Below are 20,652 nucleotides of genomic sequence, written 5' to 3' on the forward strand. Positions count from 1 at the left end.
GGCCACTTCTTGCTGTTTCTCACTTGATGCTTCGGTGTTCCTGCCCTGCGAAGTCCCGGAGGAATGTTAATAGAAATTTGTTTTTTGTAAATATAGAAGTGATTTGAATGAAAACAGCACAATTCGGGTTTGGGTCTGAATTGTGTATGGGTCCTGGATGGGAACCAAACCCGTAACTCTGAGAACCGGACGGTGGAGCTAAGGGGACGGCGAAGGTTCTGAGGGAAAAAGATAAGCTGATGTAATTATGAAATAACATGTAAAAAGCAGCAGGAATGTCAGGCAGCGGATGACACCGGTTCAGATGGGAGAACCTCCCCCGTCACGTGATCCACTTCTCGCTCCCATTGCAAACGCCGTTCCGAAGCCCCGCCCCCGCTCTCACAGTCCCCGGATGGGCGATGGTTTCTTTCCTTTGTGTCGAAACGGATCGGTCGGCGGGGAGCCAGGGCTCGGATCGCTGTCTGCGGGGCAAATTGATCAAGTTCCTATCGGTCAATATTGAGGCCGGTCCTGAGAGGGAACGGGACCGACAGTTTCCCATCGGTGAGTACTGAAGCCGATGCCGAGCGGGGAAAACCTCATGTTGTTAGGTGAGTCCTGTTAACTTCCTCGAACTGGCGGTCTCGACCGGCTTCCTGGGCACATCCAGCCCGGCTCGGTGGTCCTTAACACCGTATAGTCTGAGATGAGCTGCCGCTCAGTCCCTGTTGCTCGGGTCCAAGGAGCGGGATGAGGTGGTGTTGCCGGAACCAAATCCATTTGTTCCGTTGTAGCTGTGAAACTTTACCTCCATCACAAGGCCCGCTGTCGGATCGATGCCTGGGGTCGATCATTGTTACACGTATTTCCATCACACTGGAAGCGGCCGTTCGGCCTGTGGTGTTCTTGCAGACTCGAGGGTTAAACAGAGTAATCGCACCCTCGGGAGACTCCTCCACATGTATGAGAAGTTTCATCTTTCCCCATTCAGACAGGACAATGAGATCCAGATCTCTTACGTCCTCTCGGGGGACTGGGAAGTTTATTTCCATCTTCTTTCCATTGCTACGACTTGCCGAAATGCTGACAGTGTTTCCCGATATCTGGCACTATTATTGTGAGAATTAAGTCTTGTTCATTTATCTGGGTTTCTCGGAAATGTGTACACCCTCCACAATTTCCAAAGGAGCAACCCAGGCTGTCTAATATTTCCACACGGTTGAAATGGGGAATCTTTATTTTGCTTTCCATGTACAGAGGTTGAGTGAAAATCGTGTCTTCGGTATTCTCCACACAGATCAATACATTGCAGCAGTACATTGAGGTGAAACAAATCATTCTGGTTACAAAGAAAGTGCAGTGCAGGTAGATATGTGGTGCAAGGTCACATTGATATAGACAGTGAGGTCAGGAGTCCACTCATCACGCTGTTCGCTTCTAACAGCAGAATGGACACCGTCCTTGAGCCTAGTGGTGTGTTACTGTGTTATTTCATCTTCGCCCCGACGGGAGGGTGAGAATTGAGAATATTCAGGGTTGTGGGGATCTTTGATTATGTTGGCTGCTTTACTGAGACAGTGGGAAGTATAGACAGAGTCCATGGAGGGGAGGTTGGTTTCTATGATGTGCTCAGCTGTGTCCACAGTTCTCTGCTATTTCATTCAGTTAAAGGAAGAGCAGTAGCCGTATGAAGATGTGAAGTATCGGGATGGGATACTTTCTGCGGTGAATTGATAAAGTGTGTAGAGTAGAAAAGGGCATACACCAAAATTCTTCTTGTTCTTTTTTCTGGCTTTGTTATATTGGAATCTGTTATCTACTAGAGCGTACTATTTCTTCAGGATCTGTGTATTGCGTGAGGATAATCAGAGATCGCCCTTGATTCCTTTTCTCCATCTGGTTCCATCTGCTCATCCTCTGCCCATTTGGGTCAAACTCGGTCCAGCTTGCAACCCACCACCTCGGTGGTATATATCAACCACATTGTTCAACCTTTTTCCAGCTTGTATCCCACCACCTCAAAGATATATATATATAAACTATCTTGTTCGATCTCTGTCCAGTCTGTATCCGACCATATCAATGATATGTATCTACCATCATTTTCCACCTCTGCCATTGCTGCAATGAAATATTTCAGCAATCTCTCTTTCAAAATTTGTCTTCATTGTGAAGTTTTGTTTTTCATCCTTTCCAGGGTTGTTGTCTTTTTTTAATAGCTAGGACTACCTGAGATTTAATTGAACACAGCATGTGGCAGGGTAAATGCAGCCATTTCAATTTTAGTTTCAGCATTACAAAATGGCTGCAGTGTTAATCTTTGTCATAATGGAACCCACAGCATCTGATGTTGAGTTTGTTGTTTCCTTTTTCGGTTATTTCCAGTAAAAAACTTCCTCCGTTTCCAGGGTAACGGCCCGTCAGAGCTGCAGCAAGTGTTGCAGTTTTTTATCGCTCTGTGGTCACCGCCTCTCAGCGCAGAGACAGTGGCCTCGGGAGCAAATGTAACAGAGTGATAGTGGGAGGGAAGGATGCTGTGAGCATTGTCTGTATAGGATGTGTTACACCAGGGTCAGAATGAAGTCAGATCTAAAAGAGTGGTTGGGGTGGGGTGGCATTTACAATTTAGGGTAGCAATGAGTTACTATCTTTGCATTAAAATGAAGGGGTTGAAATACTGCAGTTGCAGGAAATTTAAAGTAAAGAGGAGAAAATACTGGAGACGCTCAGCAGATCGGCAGCATCTTGGACAGTCTCAGCTCTGGAACTGGGTCTTCCACCATTTCTCCTTTCAGAGATGCAGTCTGATGTACAGAGTTCCCAACATTTTCTACTTTATAATTTTACATTTTGTTCCTGCTACACTGCAGGAAAGATGGCAGCCAGCTGTGCTGGGCAAGATCCCACACAGCAGGAATATTGTGATCAAGTGTGCTCGGTTTAGCTGCTGGGGTCAGGCTGAAGTGTATCTGCATCCTCTATACAGACCGGGGAAACAGCCTGAGCCCCGGCCCCGGCAGAGGGTCATTAGTTTCCAATTCCACCTTAGTTTGTGAATCGGAAATGGCAGGAGCACCACGGCAAATCACCGGCACCAAAGCGTCTTTGTATGGGTGATGATATTGGGCCAGTGACTCTGAGGATATGGAACTGGCAGTATACGGGCTTCAGTCCAGGTTGGTAATTCGACAGCTGGGATCGGAATTTTCTCAGTCTGCAGTGAAGCTGAAGTCTTGGGCGGTTGGGTATTGGTTATGGGGAAATCACTGTCTACACTCTCCAATAGGACATCATATCTGCCAAGTATTTTGGAGATTAGTTAAGAGTTAACTAGGGAGTTAGGTGAATTTGGGCAGTGATGTGTCCACATGGACTTTAGAAAAGTCTGTAACAAGATTCCGCATGGCAGCTGATCGGGAAGGTTTGATAACGTCACATTCATGGGGAGATGGCGAGGTTGATTCACTCCAGGCTCGAGAACAAGAAGTAGAGGGAGTTGATTGAAGATGGTTTTAGTGAATGGAGACCTGTGGCAAGTGGGATGTGTGTGTCAGTGTCGAGACCTCTGTGGTTCATTATTCATGCCACTGATTTGTATATGGATGTACATGGCACGATTAGCAAGTTTGAATTGGATTGAATTAAATTGTATCAATTTATTTCATCCTTCACTTACATGAGGAGTAAAAATCTTTATGCTACGTTTCGGTCTAAATGTCTAATGTGCAATCAAAGAAATATATAATAATTTATAATAAGTTGATCAGTCCATATCATGTAGCGTATACTCGAATGAGCATGAGTTAATTAGTCTGATGGCCTGGTGGAAGAAGCTTTCCCAAGCCTGTTGGTCCTTGGGAATTGGGATATAAATGTTATTTTTTCTAGTCTAAAGGCCGTTGTCAGGTTTACCAGATTTGCTGGCAAATTTCATGCAACACTTTTACATCATCACCTTTTAAAGTTTGAAACAATTCAACTGGACTCCTGTCACATCCTGCAGCCTTATTATTGGCAATGTTTTCCATCGCCCATTCGACTTCACTTCCCAGAACGTCCAGCTCTAGATCGATGAGGGAGTCACTGCAGGTGTCTTCGCTGTTCGGCTATTTCCTGTACAATTGCTCTATGTATTTCTGCCATCTCTTTTTGATGTATCATGCTTCTGTAAGGGCCTCCCTTTCTTTGTCTTTTACTATACTTATTTTTGCATGAATTGTTCCTTTGAATTCTCCAAACTTCTTGAATAGATCTCTTGTTTTTCCAATTCCGTTGTTTTTTTTTTTAGCTTCTTTGCATCACTCCTTTAAATAAGTTTCCTTATCTCTCCTTTCTACCTGCTTGAACCTTGTGTTCATTTGGAAGTATTCATTCCAATCTCCGTTGACCGTCACTCCCCTTCATTGCTCAGCTTCCGGAGAAATCCATTTTGCTTTCCAGGTCTTCGTTCTGTTTGCAATAGTTTTCGTTGGCACCTCTTCTATAAAGCTCCTTACTTCTATCCATAACTCTTCTGGCTTTCTCTCTACCAGCTTTAATCCATGAATCTGTTCTTCACCTCTGTGGCATATTCCTGAGGGACACTGTCAACGTCAAACTTCTCTGGTATGTTGGTTTTCCTGGTGCTCTTCAGTTTCATTCTGAATATTGTCACAAACAGCTCATGGTCTGAGATTGATGTAGAACAGAGGGAGTGAAAAGATTCAGTGCACAGATCGCTCAATGCAGCAACACGGGGTGGTGTGGAAAGAGTTTACCATGCCATTCTTCAACAGTCAGGGTACTGAGTGCAGGAGTTGGGACATTATTTTATTTTATTTTTTACTCAGATACAGCGAGCCACTCTGCCCAATAAGTCCTCCAATCTGACGCTAGTCTTGTCACAGGACAATTTGCAATGACAAACTAACCAGCCCACTGGTACCTCTTAAGACTATGGGGGGTGGGGACAGCCAGATCACCCGGAGGAAACACATGCGATCACCTTGAGAACCTGCAAATTCATACAGGCAGCGGAGAGAATTTCAACCGGGCAGTTCCAACTGTAAAAAGTTGTGTTAACCGCTATGGGGCCGTTGTCCAAGACGATGGTGATAGTGTGTTTGTAGTAGAAAGTATAGTTCTAGCCGCTGTATGTTTGAAAAGGCATGGTTAAAGTGGAAAGAGTACGGAGATTTGTGAGCGTGTTGTCAGGGCCAGAAGGCCTCAGTCCTGGGGAGAGGATGCCACTCTATGTCTTTACTCCCGGGAATGTAGGAGACTGAGCAGCGACCTAACAAAAGTGTTTCAGATTTGAAGGACAGAGTAACTGAATCATACTCTTTTTGTTTGTGTAATTCAGATTATTGCCAGCAGGAGGTGCTTAATTCCACCCGGACGGCAGACAAGCAGACAACAATCAACCAACCCCAGTCAGAGTCAGAATGGACGCAGGTATGCTCACTGGGCTCTTTCTCATTAAAACTCTGTCCTTATGGTACACGTGTAGTCAAATCATCAATAATTCTGAGGGAACAAAAAATTGGGCAATAAAGGGGCACTGCAAAACTGCCATCATTGATTCTACTGGTAAAGTGACCTTGAGCACTGGAACAATTTACCAGCTCCAGTGCAGGGGCCTAACAGCGGGAATGGTCGAATCACTCCGCTCACCATACAAATCTTCACTTGAGTGAATGGGAAGGAGCTTCTGAAAATACAGTGGATGTGAATGAAACTCAGATAGGAATACAAGAGCGGGCAATGTAACAGTCCAGGGACCAGACAGAATCTCTGTCAGTACTTGGTACAATCTTGATGTGGGAAATGCTTCCGACAGCCAGTGAGAGAAACAGATGTTGTTTTATCTTTTGGAAGGTCAGTGGTGAAATCTCCCTGGATTTTCGGGTTTTTGCTCAGTGGAGATGAGGGGAGTTTCCTGGTATCTGTTTTCTGTGGCCGAGTAATGGAACGTTATACTGTGGGAGAACAGGCTGGGTGCTAGAGACAGTGAACAGGAGAAATTTTAAACAGAAAATCGAATGGGCTACCGAGACAATGAATGTCCCTGGCGAATAAGATTAAAGTAAAACAAGAGAGTAAGTAGAAAGGGCAACGCACAAAATGGTGGAGGAGCTCAGCAGGTCAGGCAGCATCTATAGAGGGAAATGAACAATCAACGTTGCGGGTTGAGGAATCTTCATCAGAGACTTTGTACATTGATTTCAATGTTGTCTTGGTCACATAAAATAGAGTCAGGATTGGAGGATCACTCTTCTGGGTGATGGTCTGTGACCAGTATTCTCTGCAAGGATCACTGGGTCGCTATGCGTCGTGTGTGATGTAAATAACTTAATAATAAACTATGTATTACTCAAAATGATAATATAGAAAGAATAACATTGGTGGACTGATTCGTCGATTTACAGACTCGGCCGAGTTGTGTAAATTTTCGACTGTTGTCAAAATATTCAGCATCCAATTAGAGATATGAACAGATAGTCACCAAGTGCAGTTAATTCGGGCAAATGTAAGGAGTTGCACCTTGGGAGGTCAAGTTCGCGAGCAATGTGCGCAGCGAATGCTGGGAACGTTAGGAAAGCTGGTGTACGGACGGGTGTTGTGATGGAGGTGCACAGCTCCCTGAAAGTGGCAATGCAATTCACAGCGTGCTAACGACAAGTTGATGTGTGAGTCTGTATTTTTTCCAAAGCTGTGCTGTAACTGGATGAACTTTGGTTAAGAGACCATCTCAGTATTGTGCACAAGTCTGGTAGCCATATCACGAGGATGATGTGGAGGCTCTGGCGAGGGTGCAGACGAGTTCACCACGATTACAGAATATACTCGGTTACCCAAATTAGAGAATATTGGCTTCCAGGAGAGGTCGATCAAGCTTGGATTGCTTTCTCTGGAGTGACGGAGACTGAGGCCTCAATCTCAGAGAATTCATAAACTTATGAAAGACATGGCACAGTTCAATAGTCTGTGACTTGGTGCAAATATCAAGTACTGGAGTGAATAGATTTAAGATTAGGGGGTAAAGTTTAAAGGGGATTTAGGATGCAGTTTTTTTTACAGAGAGTGATCGGTGTCTGGAATGAGCTGCCGAGGGAGGGACTGGAAACAGATTCTCAGCAGCATCTGAGAGGCGTTTGAACTCATGAATAGGCCGGGAACGGAGGGACATTCACCAGGTTCCTGAAGATGGGATTGTTTTAAACTGGCATCATGTCTGCATACACATGGTACATTCTACTATTTTATGTTCTATGATTGACTACAGATCTGAACTCCACCATCTCCGCCTTTCTGTCAAATTGTGAGGATAACCAACTGTTCCGGTTGACGAGATTCTACAAGGAGCGACTGGAGCAGGCGATTGAGGAGGGTGTGGAGGGAGTCAGCTTCATGTTAATGGGCGAGGATCACTTCTCCGGGCCAGAGTATCACGTAAGTGTAAGGAACATAGACTAAGTGTAAATTCTACTGAATCTATCACAGACCGACAGAACCGGTGTAATGGCATCTCTGGGCAGTGAAAATCCTGTAATCTTTGTGGTCAACATCAAGAAAAGATTTTTCGTTTTCAGAAACCCTGAACTTTCATTAACCAATACAAGCCTCTGTCCATATTTCTGAACACATTCACTTTTAGACAGGTTAGGATACAGGCAATGATTGAGAGGTGAATTTAGTGATGTGACACTTGCCGGACATTGCAAGTGGACAGAGAACCACTCTACACCACTCAGTCTGACATCACATCATGTTCCCAATTTTCGACCTTAATGGCCATCACCAGCCTCTCTTGATTACCCTCGGGTTTCCCAAAAGTTGAATATATAGTGACTTAATTATCAGCTAATTTCTCGAGTCTACCTTCAACCCCATCGTCAATTGAACAGGCAGTACTGAATATCGTCTCTCTTTTCAATTGCTGACCCTCTTGCATTTGATCAAGTATCCCAACATGCCTCAGGGTTCAGTTACCTTCTGTTCCTTGTGACTGTTCCATTTGGAGTTTGTAATTACCACAACACAGAGAACTGCAAAATAATACAATTAGAAATATTCCAAGCTTCTGCAGCTGACACTGAATTGCCGAGAAACACCTTTATAATGATCCTCGTGTTACTGGGACACACTCACCATATTGCTCTCCAGAATGAATTTTAGTGAAGAGCCAAACATTATCCCTAACCCTAACAATCCACAGGAGACAGCTGACAATTTCAATCCAAACTTCCTTCGCTGAATTACTGCCATTTGACTTTGGTCTTTCACACATGCATAAACGCCCTGAAATCGCTCCTCACTGTCAATTCCTGGCTGTAGGCTGACACTGGACCCTCATGGAGCCTGGCATTGATGTGTGAACATGCTGTGGATCAGCAGGGAGTAGCCAGGAGAAAATCAACAGTCACCCTGTCATAGTTTGACCTAGTCATAGTCATCGAAATCTGCAGTGCAGCAACAGGCTCTTCGGCTCATCAAGTTCGCACTGACATATTATATGTCGAATCCCAGTCATCTGCACACCGCCGAGAGACATCCATACCCCTTCCATTTATGTACATATCCAAATTGTTTTTAAATGTTCAAATCGAATGCACATATACCATTCCGATGGCAGCTCCTTCCGCACTCTCGGTAAACTCTGAGTGAAGAAGTTCCCCCTCATGTTCCCTTTCATCTTTCATCTTAGATATGAGGTTGTTTTGGCAAGTAAAGTGAAAGTAAATCCGAAGGGTTTCTACAGCTATATTAATAGCAAATAACTAGTGAGGGATAAAATTGGTCCCTTAGAGAATCAGAGTGGACGGCTATGCGTGGAGCTGAAAGAGATGGGGGAGATTTTGAACAATTTCTTTTCTTCAGTATTCACTGAGGAGACGGATATTGAATTATGTAAGGTAAGGGAAACAAGTAGGGAAGTTATGGAAATATGACAATTAAAGAGGAGGAAGTACTAGAGCTTTTAAGAAATATAAAAGTGGACAAATTCCCGGGTCCTGACAGGATATTCCCTAGGACCTTGAGGGAAGTTAGTGTAGAAATAGCAGGGGCTCTGACAGAATTATTTCAAATGTCATTAGAAAAGGGGATGCTGCCGGAGGGTTGGCGTATTGCTCATGTGGTTCCATTGTTTAAAAAGGGCTTTAAAATAAACCTAACAATTATAGGTCTGTCAGTTTGACGTCAGTGGTGGGTAAATTAAATTAAAGTATTCTTAGAGATGGTATATATAATTATCTGGATGGATAGGGTTTGATTAGGAACAGACAGCATGGATTTGTGCGTGGACGGTCATGTTTGACAAATCTTTTTGAATTTTTTGAAGAGTTTACGAGGAAAGTTGACGAGGGTAATGCAGCGGATGTTGTCAATATGGACTTCAGTAAGGCCTTTGAGAAGGTTCCGCACAGAAGTTTAGTTCGGAGGGTTCAATCGTTAGGTATTAATATTGAAGTAGTAAAATGGATTCAACAGTGGCTGGATTGGAGATGCCAGAGAGTAGTGGTGGATAACTGTTTGTCAGGTTGGAGGCCGGTGACTAATGGTGTGCTTCAGGGATCTGTATTGGGTCCAATGTTGTTTGTCATGTACATTAATGATCTGGATGATGGGGTAGTAAATTGGATTAGTAAGTATGCAGATAATACTAAGGTACATGGCATTGTGGATAATGAAGTAGGTTTTCAAAGCTAGCAGAGAGATTTAGGCCAGTTAGAAGAGTGGGCTGAATGATGGCAGATGGAGTTTAATGCTGATAAGTGTGAGGTGCTACATTTTGGTAGGAATAATCCAAATAGGACAGGCATGGTAAATGGTAGGACATTGAAGAATGCAGTAGAGCAGAGTGATCTGGGAATAATGGTGCATAGTTCTCTGAAGGTGGAATCTCATGTGGGTAGGGTGGTGCAGATAGCTTTTAGTATGCTAGCCTTTATAAATAAGACCATTGAGTATAGGAGTTGGGATGTAATGTAAAAAATTGTACAAGGCATTGGTAAGGCCGAATTTGGAGTATTGTGTAGAGTTCTGGTCACCGAATTATAGGAAAGATGTCAACAAAATAGAGAGAGTACAGAGGAAATTTACTGGAATGTTACCTGGTTTTCAGCACCCAAGTTACAGAGAAAGGTTTAACAGGAGAGGTCTTTATTCTTTGGAGCATAGGAGGTTGAGAGGGGACTTGATAGAGGTATTTAAAATTATGAGTGGGATAGATAGAGTTGACGTGGATTGGCTTTATTCATTGAGTTTAGGGAAGATTCAAACAAGAGGATATGAGTTGAGAGTTAGTGGGCAAAAGTTTAGGGGTAACAAGAGGGGAAATCTCTGTACTCAGAGAGTGGTAGCTGTGTGAAACGAGCTTCCTGTAGAAGTAGTAGAGGCAGGTTTGGTATTGTCGTTTAAAGTAAAATTGGATAGGTATTTGACAGGAAAGGAATGGAGGGTTATGGACTGAGTGCCGGCCAGTGGGACTGTGTGAGAGTAAGGGTTCGGCACGGACAAGAAGTGCCGAGATGGCCTGATTCCTTGCTGTAACTGTTATATGGTTATGTGGTTACTACAATGTCATGAATGCCAAGCGAATTAATCACCAATTAATCAATCACCATTAACCAAGCAAATAAGGGATTGATCCATCGATCCATGAGGGATCGTGTCAATGGCCTTGCTGAAGACAACATCCACTGACATTCAATTGTTGTCATTACTTGTTTGGGAATTTGCTTGAGAACTTCTTGGAGACACTGTAAGATTGGCTGGACAGGATCTACCAGGATCAGATCAGTGTTCACTATGCCTGATCAATCCTTGTCCGTCCATATACTCATACCCAGTTCTTTACAATACCTGTCAATAACTTTATCACCACTTGTATCAGGCTCACAGACCTGTAATTTCCTTGTTTTATTCTTACATCCTTTTCAAACTGCAAATCAACTTTCGCTACCATCCAATACCAACACATCTAACATTTTAAATATCTTTACTTGATCACCTGCAATCTCTGACCTAGCCACAAAAAAGGTATGAAGGAAACCCTGGGGTTTTACCCTCACTAATCTGCTTCAAGACAGCAAACATCTCCTCCTCTGTACTTTGCATAGAGTCTATGATCTCACTGCTATTTTGCCTCACTGTAAATACTCTGTATGCCTCCTCAGTAAATATAAATGCAAATGAATCAATTTAAAATCTACCACACCGTGTTCAGCTTCGTGCATAAAGACCCACTCTGAACATCAACAGGACAAGTTTTATCCATTGGTATGCAATTGTTCTAAATATATTTGATGAAGAGTTTGGTGTTCTCTTTTTTCTTGTCTGCTAAAGCAAACTCATGCCATACTCTATCCCTCCTGATTTCCTCCTTTTGTAACTCTTGCATATCCTGTACTCATGAAATTGATCCTTCGACCTTGTACTGGCCATGCGCTCAGGGCGTCAATATCTCTCAAAACTTGAGGTTCCCTAAACATCTTACCCTTGCCTTTTATTCTTTCAGGAACATTCAAACTCTGTACTTGGGTTCATTTATGCATTCAAACTCTGTGCTCTCAAAATTTCAGTTTTGGACGTCTCACACTTACCAGTCACATCTGTACTAGGAAACAACCTGTCCCAATCCACTTTCGTCAGATCCTTTCTGATGCCATTAAAATTGATCTTTCTCCAATTAAGGATCTTAACCTGAGGACCATAACTATCCTTTTCCATAATGATCATCAAACTATAGTTCCAAAGTGTTCCTGTGCACACACATCTGTCACCTGCCCTGTCTTGTTCTTTAGTGGAATTCCAGTACGCACTGCCTAACATTATGACCTCAATATATTGAGTACGGAAACTTCCCTGGATATCTTTGACCATCACGCTCCCATCCAGTCCTTAGAATATGGGTGACTCAGTCAATAAAAGGAAATCTAGAATTGTCTACCATGAAAACCTTGTGTTTTTTGCAACTGTCTATGAACTTTCAACAAATTTAATCCTCTAAATCCCATTGGCTATTCAGTGCTCTATAATATAATCCCATAATCATGGTTCTCCATTTCTTATCCGGTAGTTTCACCCATGGAGTCTCATTGGACCAGCTATGAAGTTTTTATTGTCCGAGTAATGCAGTGACATTTTTTTTCTGAATAGTTATGCCACCCCTCCTTCTGTAATCCCTTCCGCTCAATTGAATCGTGTCAAATGCAACGGAACCCTGGAAGACTGAGCTGCCAGTCCAGCAACTCTTCCAACCAAATCACATTATTGGTTACAATGCTGATTCAGGTAACTGATCCATGCTCTAAGCTCATCTGCCTTTCCTACAATACTCCTTGCATTGACATACGCATTTCAAATCGTTAGTTTTACCGTGAAACTAATCCTTTAGTTTCCAGACTTTGTATGTCAGCTTACCAACATCTTTCACACACAACCACTCAATTATCCACTCTAGTTCTTCATCCTCCTGCAACTCAAGTTTAACACATCCGCTTTCCCCATGCAGCGCTAATAAGCAGGTATCAGTCCCTCTCTTGTTCGGGTGGAAAACAATCATGTCTGTCCAGGTCCCATCTTCTTCAGAAAAGAGCCCAATCATCTAAACGTCTGAAGTCCTCGGTCATGCACCGTTTCATCAGCCACATGTTAGACTCTATTCACGTCCTATTTGAGGTCTCGCTTGCACTTGATATGGGAAACAATCATGAGAACACAACCATGGAGGTCCTGCCTTTAGCTTATTATCCAACTCCATGAACTTACTTTGCAGGATCTCAGCACTCTTCCTTCTCTTGTCATTGGTATCAACGTGGACCGAAATCTCTGGCTGCTCCCCCCCCTCCCCACCGCCCTGAAAATGTTTCAATTTCGATGCGAGATATCCTGCTCTTGGCAATATACCATCTAGAATTCTTGTTCTCGTCAACAGAATCTCCAGTCTGTTCTCCTAACCATTGAATTCCCCCTCTTAGTGCAGTCTGCTCTGCTCACCCCTTCCGAGTCACAAAGCCAAACTCAGAGCCAGAGACATAATCACCGTGGCTTTCCTCTGTGAGGCCATACCCCGAAACAGAAAGCCGTATACCTGTTACAGAGGAGTTTCCTGCAGTGGCTGTCTATCTCCTCTACCACTCCTGATGGTGTCCCAGTTACCTGTGTCCTGCGCCTTGGGTAGATCTCCCTCCCTGTACAGACTGTCAGTCAACCTCAGCTTCCTGAGTGATTCCGGGTTCATCCAGCTTCAGCTCCGATTCCTGAGCACAAACTGCAGGAAGCTGTAGCTGGATGCAATTCCAGAAGGTGCAGATGTCAGCGACACTGGAGGTCTCCCTGACGCCGCACCCAGTAGGAAGAGCATCCCACTATCCTGCCTGGCTTTCCCACTGTTCTAACAGTGAAAAAGAGAAGGGAAATTTACCCAAGATCTATCTAAATCCTCCGCCTCTCCTCACTGAATCCTCTCTGACACAAAGCCTCAATAACCTACTCTATCTCTGGCTCACTCACACTATGTCTGCTCCTTTTAATCCTTGCCAAATGGGTAAGTACTCTGCAATCTGTGGCGTTCAGAAAGTCATGACTGACCACGCTAACTTCTTTTAAAATCTCTTTCCTGCAACAAACACTTCAATGGCTCTCAGTGATCTTTGTCCTGCAGAATGTGCTGGGTCAGTCCATGTTCATGGTTGATTTGTACCCATCCCTCCTCTCCTCAGTATATTCCCCATTGTTCATTACAGAGCGTGATTGAGCTCGCGGAGAAGGGAAACCGAGCGGGCGCTTCCAAAATCCTCCTGGATCTGGTGATGGAGAAGGGCTCCGGGGCCCGGAGGGTGATGTGGGAATCCTTTCTGAAACTACATCACCATTTACCGAAGCTGAGCAGAATATTGAATGAAATACGGGAGCGAGGTACGGTGAACAATACACTGTGTGTTACAGATGTAAATGCTGATGAATTTACAGTATTACACGGAACAGACTTCATGCAGGTTAATCTGTTTGAACAGGTGACGGCCAGTTCGCCTACATGGACACTGAGCGGGTTTTATCTGAAGTGCCCGCGCATCTGAAAGGTAAGCGATGGAATGGAAATCTCAATGTCTTTACTTCACTCTGAGTGTCTGAATACGTGTCTTTAGAGGCCTGTTTAGAGACTGTCTGGATCTGGGAGACTTTTTTTTTGTTGTGGCTAGAGGACAGGAAGTGATTTGCAATTGTCACAACACCCGCCACCTTCCCAGTCTCGGGATCTTTACCCAGAGGCCTCTATGAGTTTTATAAACAGGCATTCCCATCAGTCAGACAGAATCCTCGGCGTTCCCCTTACTGTAGGGGCGAAGTCTGAAGTCTGCTCCGCCATTCCATCATGGCTAATCTCGGATCCCACTCAACTCCATACACCTTCCGTCTCGCATTATCCACTGATGTCCTGACGTGTCAGGAACTTCTGCCTTAAAAATACCCATGGACGTGGCCTCCTTTGCATTTTGTGGCAGATACTTCCAGAGATTCATGACTCACTGGTGCAAAAATCCTCCTTACCTGTTCTAAAGTATCACCCCTCAAATTTGAGGCTGTGCCCTCTAGTTCTGGATACAACCATCATGGGAAACATCCTCTCCATATCCACCCTATCTGGTCCTTTCAACATCTGTTAAGTTTCAAAGGGATTCCCTCGCATTCCTCAAAATTCCAGTGAGTACAGGCCCAAAGTTGCCAAAACGCAGCTCATACGTTAAGCCCTTCAATCCCAGAGTCGTCCTCTTGAATCTCCTCTGGACTGTCTTTAATGACAACACATCTATTCATAGATACGGGATACAAAACTGTTGACAATACTTCAAGTGCGGCCTGACTACAGTTTTGTAACGGCTCAGCATTTTCTCCTTGCGTTTATATTCGATTCCTTTTAAAATAAATGTCATTTCATTTTTCAAAGTTTTCATTGATTTCCAGTAAAAAAATATACAAATCAGAGGAGAAATTCAGCAAACATAATGCAAAGGACATATAAAAAGCAATAAAGAAAAGTATATATTGTCAAAATCAAATATGTATAATGTTGCACTGTTATATATATATATTATAACAAAAAAACTCTACTTAACAGATCGTAAAAAAATATTGGAAAATTTTATTTATATAAGGGGAGAAAATCCTGCTAAACTAAATAAAAACAAAAAAAAGGGAAAGAGAAAAGAAAAGAAAAATTGGGCAGTCCATTTGAGCAAAAAAAATTAAAAAAAAAGGAAAAAGAAAGAACATCCTTCCAATCTCCTCTGAACCTTCATGGATATGGATTTTCCCCAGAGAATAAAGAAAAATAAATAAATACATTAAATTGAATCATATGAAAATATTGAATAAAGGGTCGCCAAACTTGCTCAAAATTAAAAGATGTGTCAAAGGTCTGGCTACCAATTTTCTCCAAGCTTAAACATGAGATAATGGAGAAGAGCCAATTGAAAACAGTAGGCGGATTAGATTCTTTCCAGTGTAACAAGATAGTTCTCCTAGCTAGCAAAGTTGAAAAGGCTATCACATGTTGAGCAGAAGCAGATACTCTACCTACTTCCTCTGGGATAATCCCAAAAATTGCTATAAGTTAACTGGGCTGAACGTCCACAACTATAACTTTAAATACATCTAAAAATGTGTTCGAAGTACATCTCTCCAAAAATTATGTAAGCTTACACAGGACCAGAACATATGAGTTAAAGTAGCCACCTCTACATTACATCTGTCACAAATAGGGCTTATATTAGGAAATACATGCGCCGATTTATCTTTATACATACTATGTACTATCTTAAACTGAATTGAGGAATGGTGTGCACAGATAGATGAATTATTAACTAGATAATAAATTTTACTCCATTGATCTTCTGAAAGTGAGCATTCATTAACTGTTTATGAATGATAGCTATTAATTTTTTCTGAAATGGTTTAAGCTGAAAAATAACGCAGGCCAAAATTGAGGAATAGGCCAAGGGATAATTCGGTAAAAACGCACATAAAAAAATCCTCACCTGTAAATATCTTTTAAAAAATGTGTATTAGAGATATCATATTTATCCATTAACTGGTAAAAAAGACATTAAACAATCCAGTAAGAACAAATCTTTAAAAGTTTTTATTCCCTTAGTTTTCCATGTTAAAAAAGTCTTATCCAGAAATGGTTTAAAAACATAGAATAAATATTAAGAGAAAGTAAAAAAATCATTTAATTTAAAAAACCTACGAAACTGAAACCAGATTTTTAAAGTATGTTTAACAATAGGGTTGAGAGTTTGTCTACATATTCTGGAGAACGAAAAGGTGGGGGAGCTCCTAACAAAGAAGCTAAAGAAAACTCCGTAACCGAATTTTCCTTCAAATGTAACCATGGAGGGTGATCCTATTTATCTGTATTATAAATCCAAAAAGTAACATAATGAATATTGATTGCCCAATAATAACATCTAAAATTTGGTAGGGCCAGTCCTCCATCTTTTTTTGATCTTTGCAATAAAAGTTTATTCACTCTAGAGCCTTTGTTATTCCAAACATAAAACAAGATCAGAGAATCTATTTTATCAGAAATTATTTTTGGAACGAAAGAGGGAACTGCTTGAAATATATATAAACATTTCGGTAAAATAACCATTTTTATAGCATTAATTGACCTATCAATGACATCGACATAAGCGACCATTTAGAAAGCGCATGTTGAGTATATTCAATGAGAGAGGAAAAATTATACTTATATAGGACTTTAAAATTTTAGTAATTGTGATATTAAGGTAGGTGAAATAATTTTTTAGCAATATTAAAAGGTATTTGATCATAATAATCAGAATAATTATTAAGAGGAAACGAATCACTTTTATGTAAATTAAGTTTATATCCAGAGAAACTACTAAATTCCATGAATATAGATAGCATAAAAGGAATAGATTTCCTAGGGTTTGAAATGTAAATTAATAACATCCGCATACAACGAAACCTTATGTAATTTACCCTGCACGGCATTAGAATCCCTAAGGGCAAGAGCAATTGGCTCTAAAACCAAATTATAACAATAAAGAACTAAGAGGACATCCCTGACGGGTTCCTCTATTTAATTTAAAGTAAGGAGACTTTTGAGTATTAGTTATAACCGCAGCCACTGGGGTATGGTAAATCAATTTAGTACAGGAAATATATCTCGGACCAAAATTAAACCTCTTCAGAACTTGAAATAAATAAGGCCACTCCACCCTATCAAAGGCTTTCTCTGCAGTCAGAGTTAGAATACATTCATATTCTTTAACTGAGCGGGAATAAATGCAACGTTGCATCTGCTGCCTTTACCACAGACTCGATCTTTAAATTAATCTTCTGGGAATCTTGCTCGGGACTCCGAAGTCCCTCTGCACCTCTGATGCTTGGACCTTCTTCCCATTTAGATAATAGTCAGCTCCTTTTACCAAAATGCATTATCATACTTTTCCAACACTATATTCCATCTGCCACTTCTTAGCCCATTCTTCCAATTTGTCTCAGTCCTGTTGCAATCGCTCTACCGACTCCTCCACCTATCTTTGTATCATCAGCAAAGCTTTCCACAAATATATTAATTCCATCATCTAAATCATTGAAAAACAATCTGAAAGTCAGCGATCCCAATACTGATCCGTGCGGAACACCACCAGTCACTGGCAGCCAACCAGAAAAGGCCCCTTTTATTCCCACTCGCTGTCTGCTGCCTGTCAGCAATTCCGCTACACAAACCAGTATCTTTCCTGTGATGTCATAGATTTTTATCTGGTTAAGCAGATGCACGTGCGGCACCTTATCAAATATCTTCTGAAAATCCAAGTAAATGGCATCCACGGACTCTCCTTTGTCCACCCTGCTTCTTACTTCCACCGTGAATTCCAACAGAAACCATGACAACTTAACTTGTCTTTTGTCTCCAAGTGCCTCGAAACCTCAAACTTAATAAGAGACTCGAACTCTTTACCAATCGCTGAGGTTTGGCTAACTGGCCTATAATTTTCCCTCTTTTGCCTTCCTCACTTCCTAAAGAGTAGAGTGACAATAGCAATCTTCCAGTCCTCCGGGACCATGCCTGAATCAAGGGATGCTTCAAATATCATGACCTATCCATCCGTCATCACTTCAGCAACCTCTCTCAGGACTCTGGGATGTAGTTCATCTGACCCAGGTGACTTATCTATCGGAAGAGCGCTCAGTATGCCGAGAACTTTTTCTTTTGAAATAGCAATGGCACTCACTCCTACTGCCTGTCACTCGCAAACCAATGCATGCTGCTAGCGTCTTCCACAGTGAAGATACATGCAAAGTACACATTAAGCTATTCTAACATTTACTTGTCCACCATTACTCTCTCACCAACATCAGTTTCCAATGTTCCAGTATGAACTCTCACCTCCCTTTTACTCTTCATATAAATGTAAAAAAGTGTTTATTATCCTGCTTTATATTACTGGTTTTTCTGCCCTCATGTTTAATCTATTCCCTTCTTTTAGCTTTTTTAGTTGCCTTTTGTTGGATGTTAAAAGTTTTCTATTCATCCAACTTTCCCTCACATTTGTTATCTTGTATGCTCTTTCCTTGGCTTGTATGCCATCCTTATCTTCCTTTGTCAATCTACACGTGCCACTTGTGAACTTCTTCATCCATGGGCCATATCCGTCCTGCAACTTGTGACCTTTTCCCGGAAGCTTCAGCCATCTCTGCTGTGCCGTCATCTTCACTAGTATCCTTCTCCAATCTACCTGGGAAAGCTTCCCTCTCATGCCTCTATAATTCAGTTTATTCCATTGCGATACTGATACGGTAAGTTACGCTTCTCCCTCTCAAACTGCAGTATGAATTCACTCATATTATGATCACTAACGCTTAAGTGTTATTTTGCTTTAAACTCCCTCATTAGGACCAGGGTTATTACACAACACCTAATCAAAGATAGACTTTTCCTGAGTAGTCTCAAGCACAAGCTTCTCTAAAACACTAACTCATCGGTATTCAATAAATTCCCTCTCTTGCGATCCGACTCCTGAAGTTTGTTTGATTTTCTTATTCCCTGTGCATATTAAAGTTCCCCATTACAATTACGTCATTACCTTTATCACACGCCTTTCCCAGCTCCCTTTGCAATCACAGCCCTACACCTTCGCTACTATTTGCAGGCCAATATAGGGTTCCCGTAAAGCTTTTTGTTTTAACCATTGCAGTTTCTTATCTCCGCCCACAAAGATTTAACATTCTCTGACACTATGTCACCTCTTTCTAAATATGTGATTCCATCATGAACCAACACAGCCTTACCACCACCGCCTATGCCTTCCTGCCTGGCCTTTCAATAAGATGTTTATTCTTTAACGTTAAGCTCCCAACTATGGCCATCTTTCAGGCACGACTCAGTGATGCCCACAACAATCTCTAACTGCGCCAAGAGTTTGTCCACCTTATTCCGAATGCTTTGTGCAGTTAAATACAATGTGTTTAGTCCTGCATCCCCGCCCTTTAGAATTTTGTCTATGTGGTACAATTTAAAACGTTGCTCTGTCTGTATTTAAATCCAATCATTGGCCTGTCCTTCCTTACATTCATGTTACACCCACTTGTAAAACTGCTGGTTCATCCACTGCTCTATTGTACTAGTTCCAATCCCCCGGCCATTTTAGGTTAAAACACTCCCAACAGCTCCAGTAAATCTGCCCGTAAGAATATTGGTCCTCATCGGATTCACGTGCAACACGACCCTTTTGTACATACCCTACCTGCCCCGGAAGTGGTCCCAATTATCCAGAAATCTGAATCACTGCCCCCTGCTCCAAATCTTCAGCCACACCTTTCTCTGTCACCTCATTCTATTCCTATTGCCACTGTCTTGTGGCACAGTGAGCAATCCTGAGATCACTTATTACGGAGTCAGCAACAATAAATATATAAGTGAGGCAGTGTCTTTTAGAACAAATAAAACATTTATTAAACACTGAAAACAAACCCAAAAGTAAGCAAACAGCTAACGCAACTGGGGATCAACTGCTGTGCAGCAGAAAAAACAGTTCCTAAAGGAATAAAGCGAAAACAGTTCTTCATAGTAGTACGGCAAAAGTTCAAAATGCTTACAGTCCATTATAGGAGAGAGTCTTTTAGACGATATAAATTCTCTTTCACGTCGTGTTGCTGCAGTTCCCAGTCGAACTATAATTTTCCCGGAGAATTTACGAAGATGAAAATGAAACTGCTTAAAGACACTGACCTATCCTTGACGAAACTGTGCACCAAACCCTTTCTGCTCTCAACGCAGGGGCTAACGTGGGCACAGCCAACAAATTCCTTCCAAATGAGGATCAAACAAGGTCAAACCTGTTTCACCGTCAAAGTCGACTTTCCTCGATCTTTTAACTCCCGAACTCCGATCTTCACTCTCCACTGATTTTTAACGGGCAGTATTATAAAGCAACTGCCGGCAATCACCTTTTAAACTTTAGGCATTAAATAAAACTCCACCTTTCAACCAAACTGCATCATAATATTGGACCACGCAATGGCATGTAGTCAAAATGGCAAATCCAGCCACGAACTGCCCCTCCTCACAGGGAGGGGTCCTCCTTTTATACCCTGTTTAAAAAAAACTGTCACGTGACCTCTACGGACGAGAAAATGACGTCACTCCACCAT

At 42.1% G+C, this 20,652-nt stretch overlaps 3 protein-coding genes across 10 annotated transcripts in view; 2 read left to right on the forward strand and 1 right to left on the reverse strand.

The window, feature by feature from the left end:
• LOC132389230 (NACHT, LRR and PYD domains-containing protein 3-like) overlaps positions 1–20,652 on the forward strand; it is a 221,234-nt gene that overhangs the window by 114,558 nt on the left and 86,024 nt on the right. The gene's annotated exons all lie outside the window — the stretch shown is intronic.
• Positions 1–20,652, reverse strand: part of LOC132389231 (zinc finger protein 229-like) — a 137,700-nt gene that overhangs the window by 85,391 nt on the left and 31,657 nt on the right. The gene's annotated exons all lie outside the window — the stretch shown is intronic.
• LOC132389228 (NACHT, LRR and PYD domains-containing protein 3-like) overlaps positions 1–20,652 on the forward strand; it is a 73,376-nt gene that overhangs the window by 44,637 nt on the left and 8,087 nt on the right. For all 6 annotated transcript variants that reach the window (XM_059961700.1, XM_059961705.1, XM_059961702.1 and 3 more), the window contains 4 exons: positions 5,324–5,415; positions 7,247–7,413; positions 13,713–13,884; positions 13,983–14,048. In XM_059961700.1, the coding sequence (XP_059817683.1) occupies positions 5,406–5,415; positions 7,247–7,413; positions 13,713–13,884; positions 13,983–14,048 (415 nt within the window). In that variant the 5' untranslated portion in view covers positions 5,324–5,405. The remainder of the gene's footprint in view (positions 1–5,323; positions 5,416–7,246; positions 7,414–13,712; positions 13,885–13,982; positions 14,049–20,652) is intronic.

This window comes from Hypanus sabinus, unplaced genomic scaffold (assembly GCF_030144855.1).
Source record: "Hypanus sabinus isolate sHypSab1 unplaced genomic scaffold, sHypSab1.hap1 scaffold_505, whole genome shotgun sequence".
Taxonomy (NCBI): Eukaryota; Metazoa; Chordata; class Chondrichthyes; order Myliobatiformes; family Dasyatidae; genus Hypanus; species Hypanus sabinus.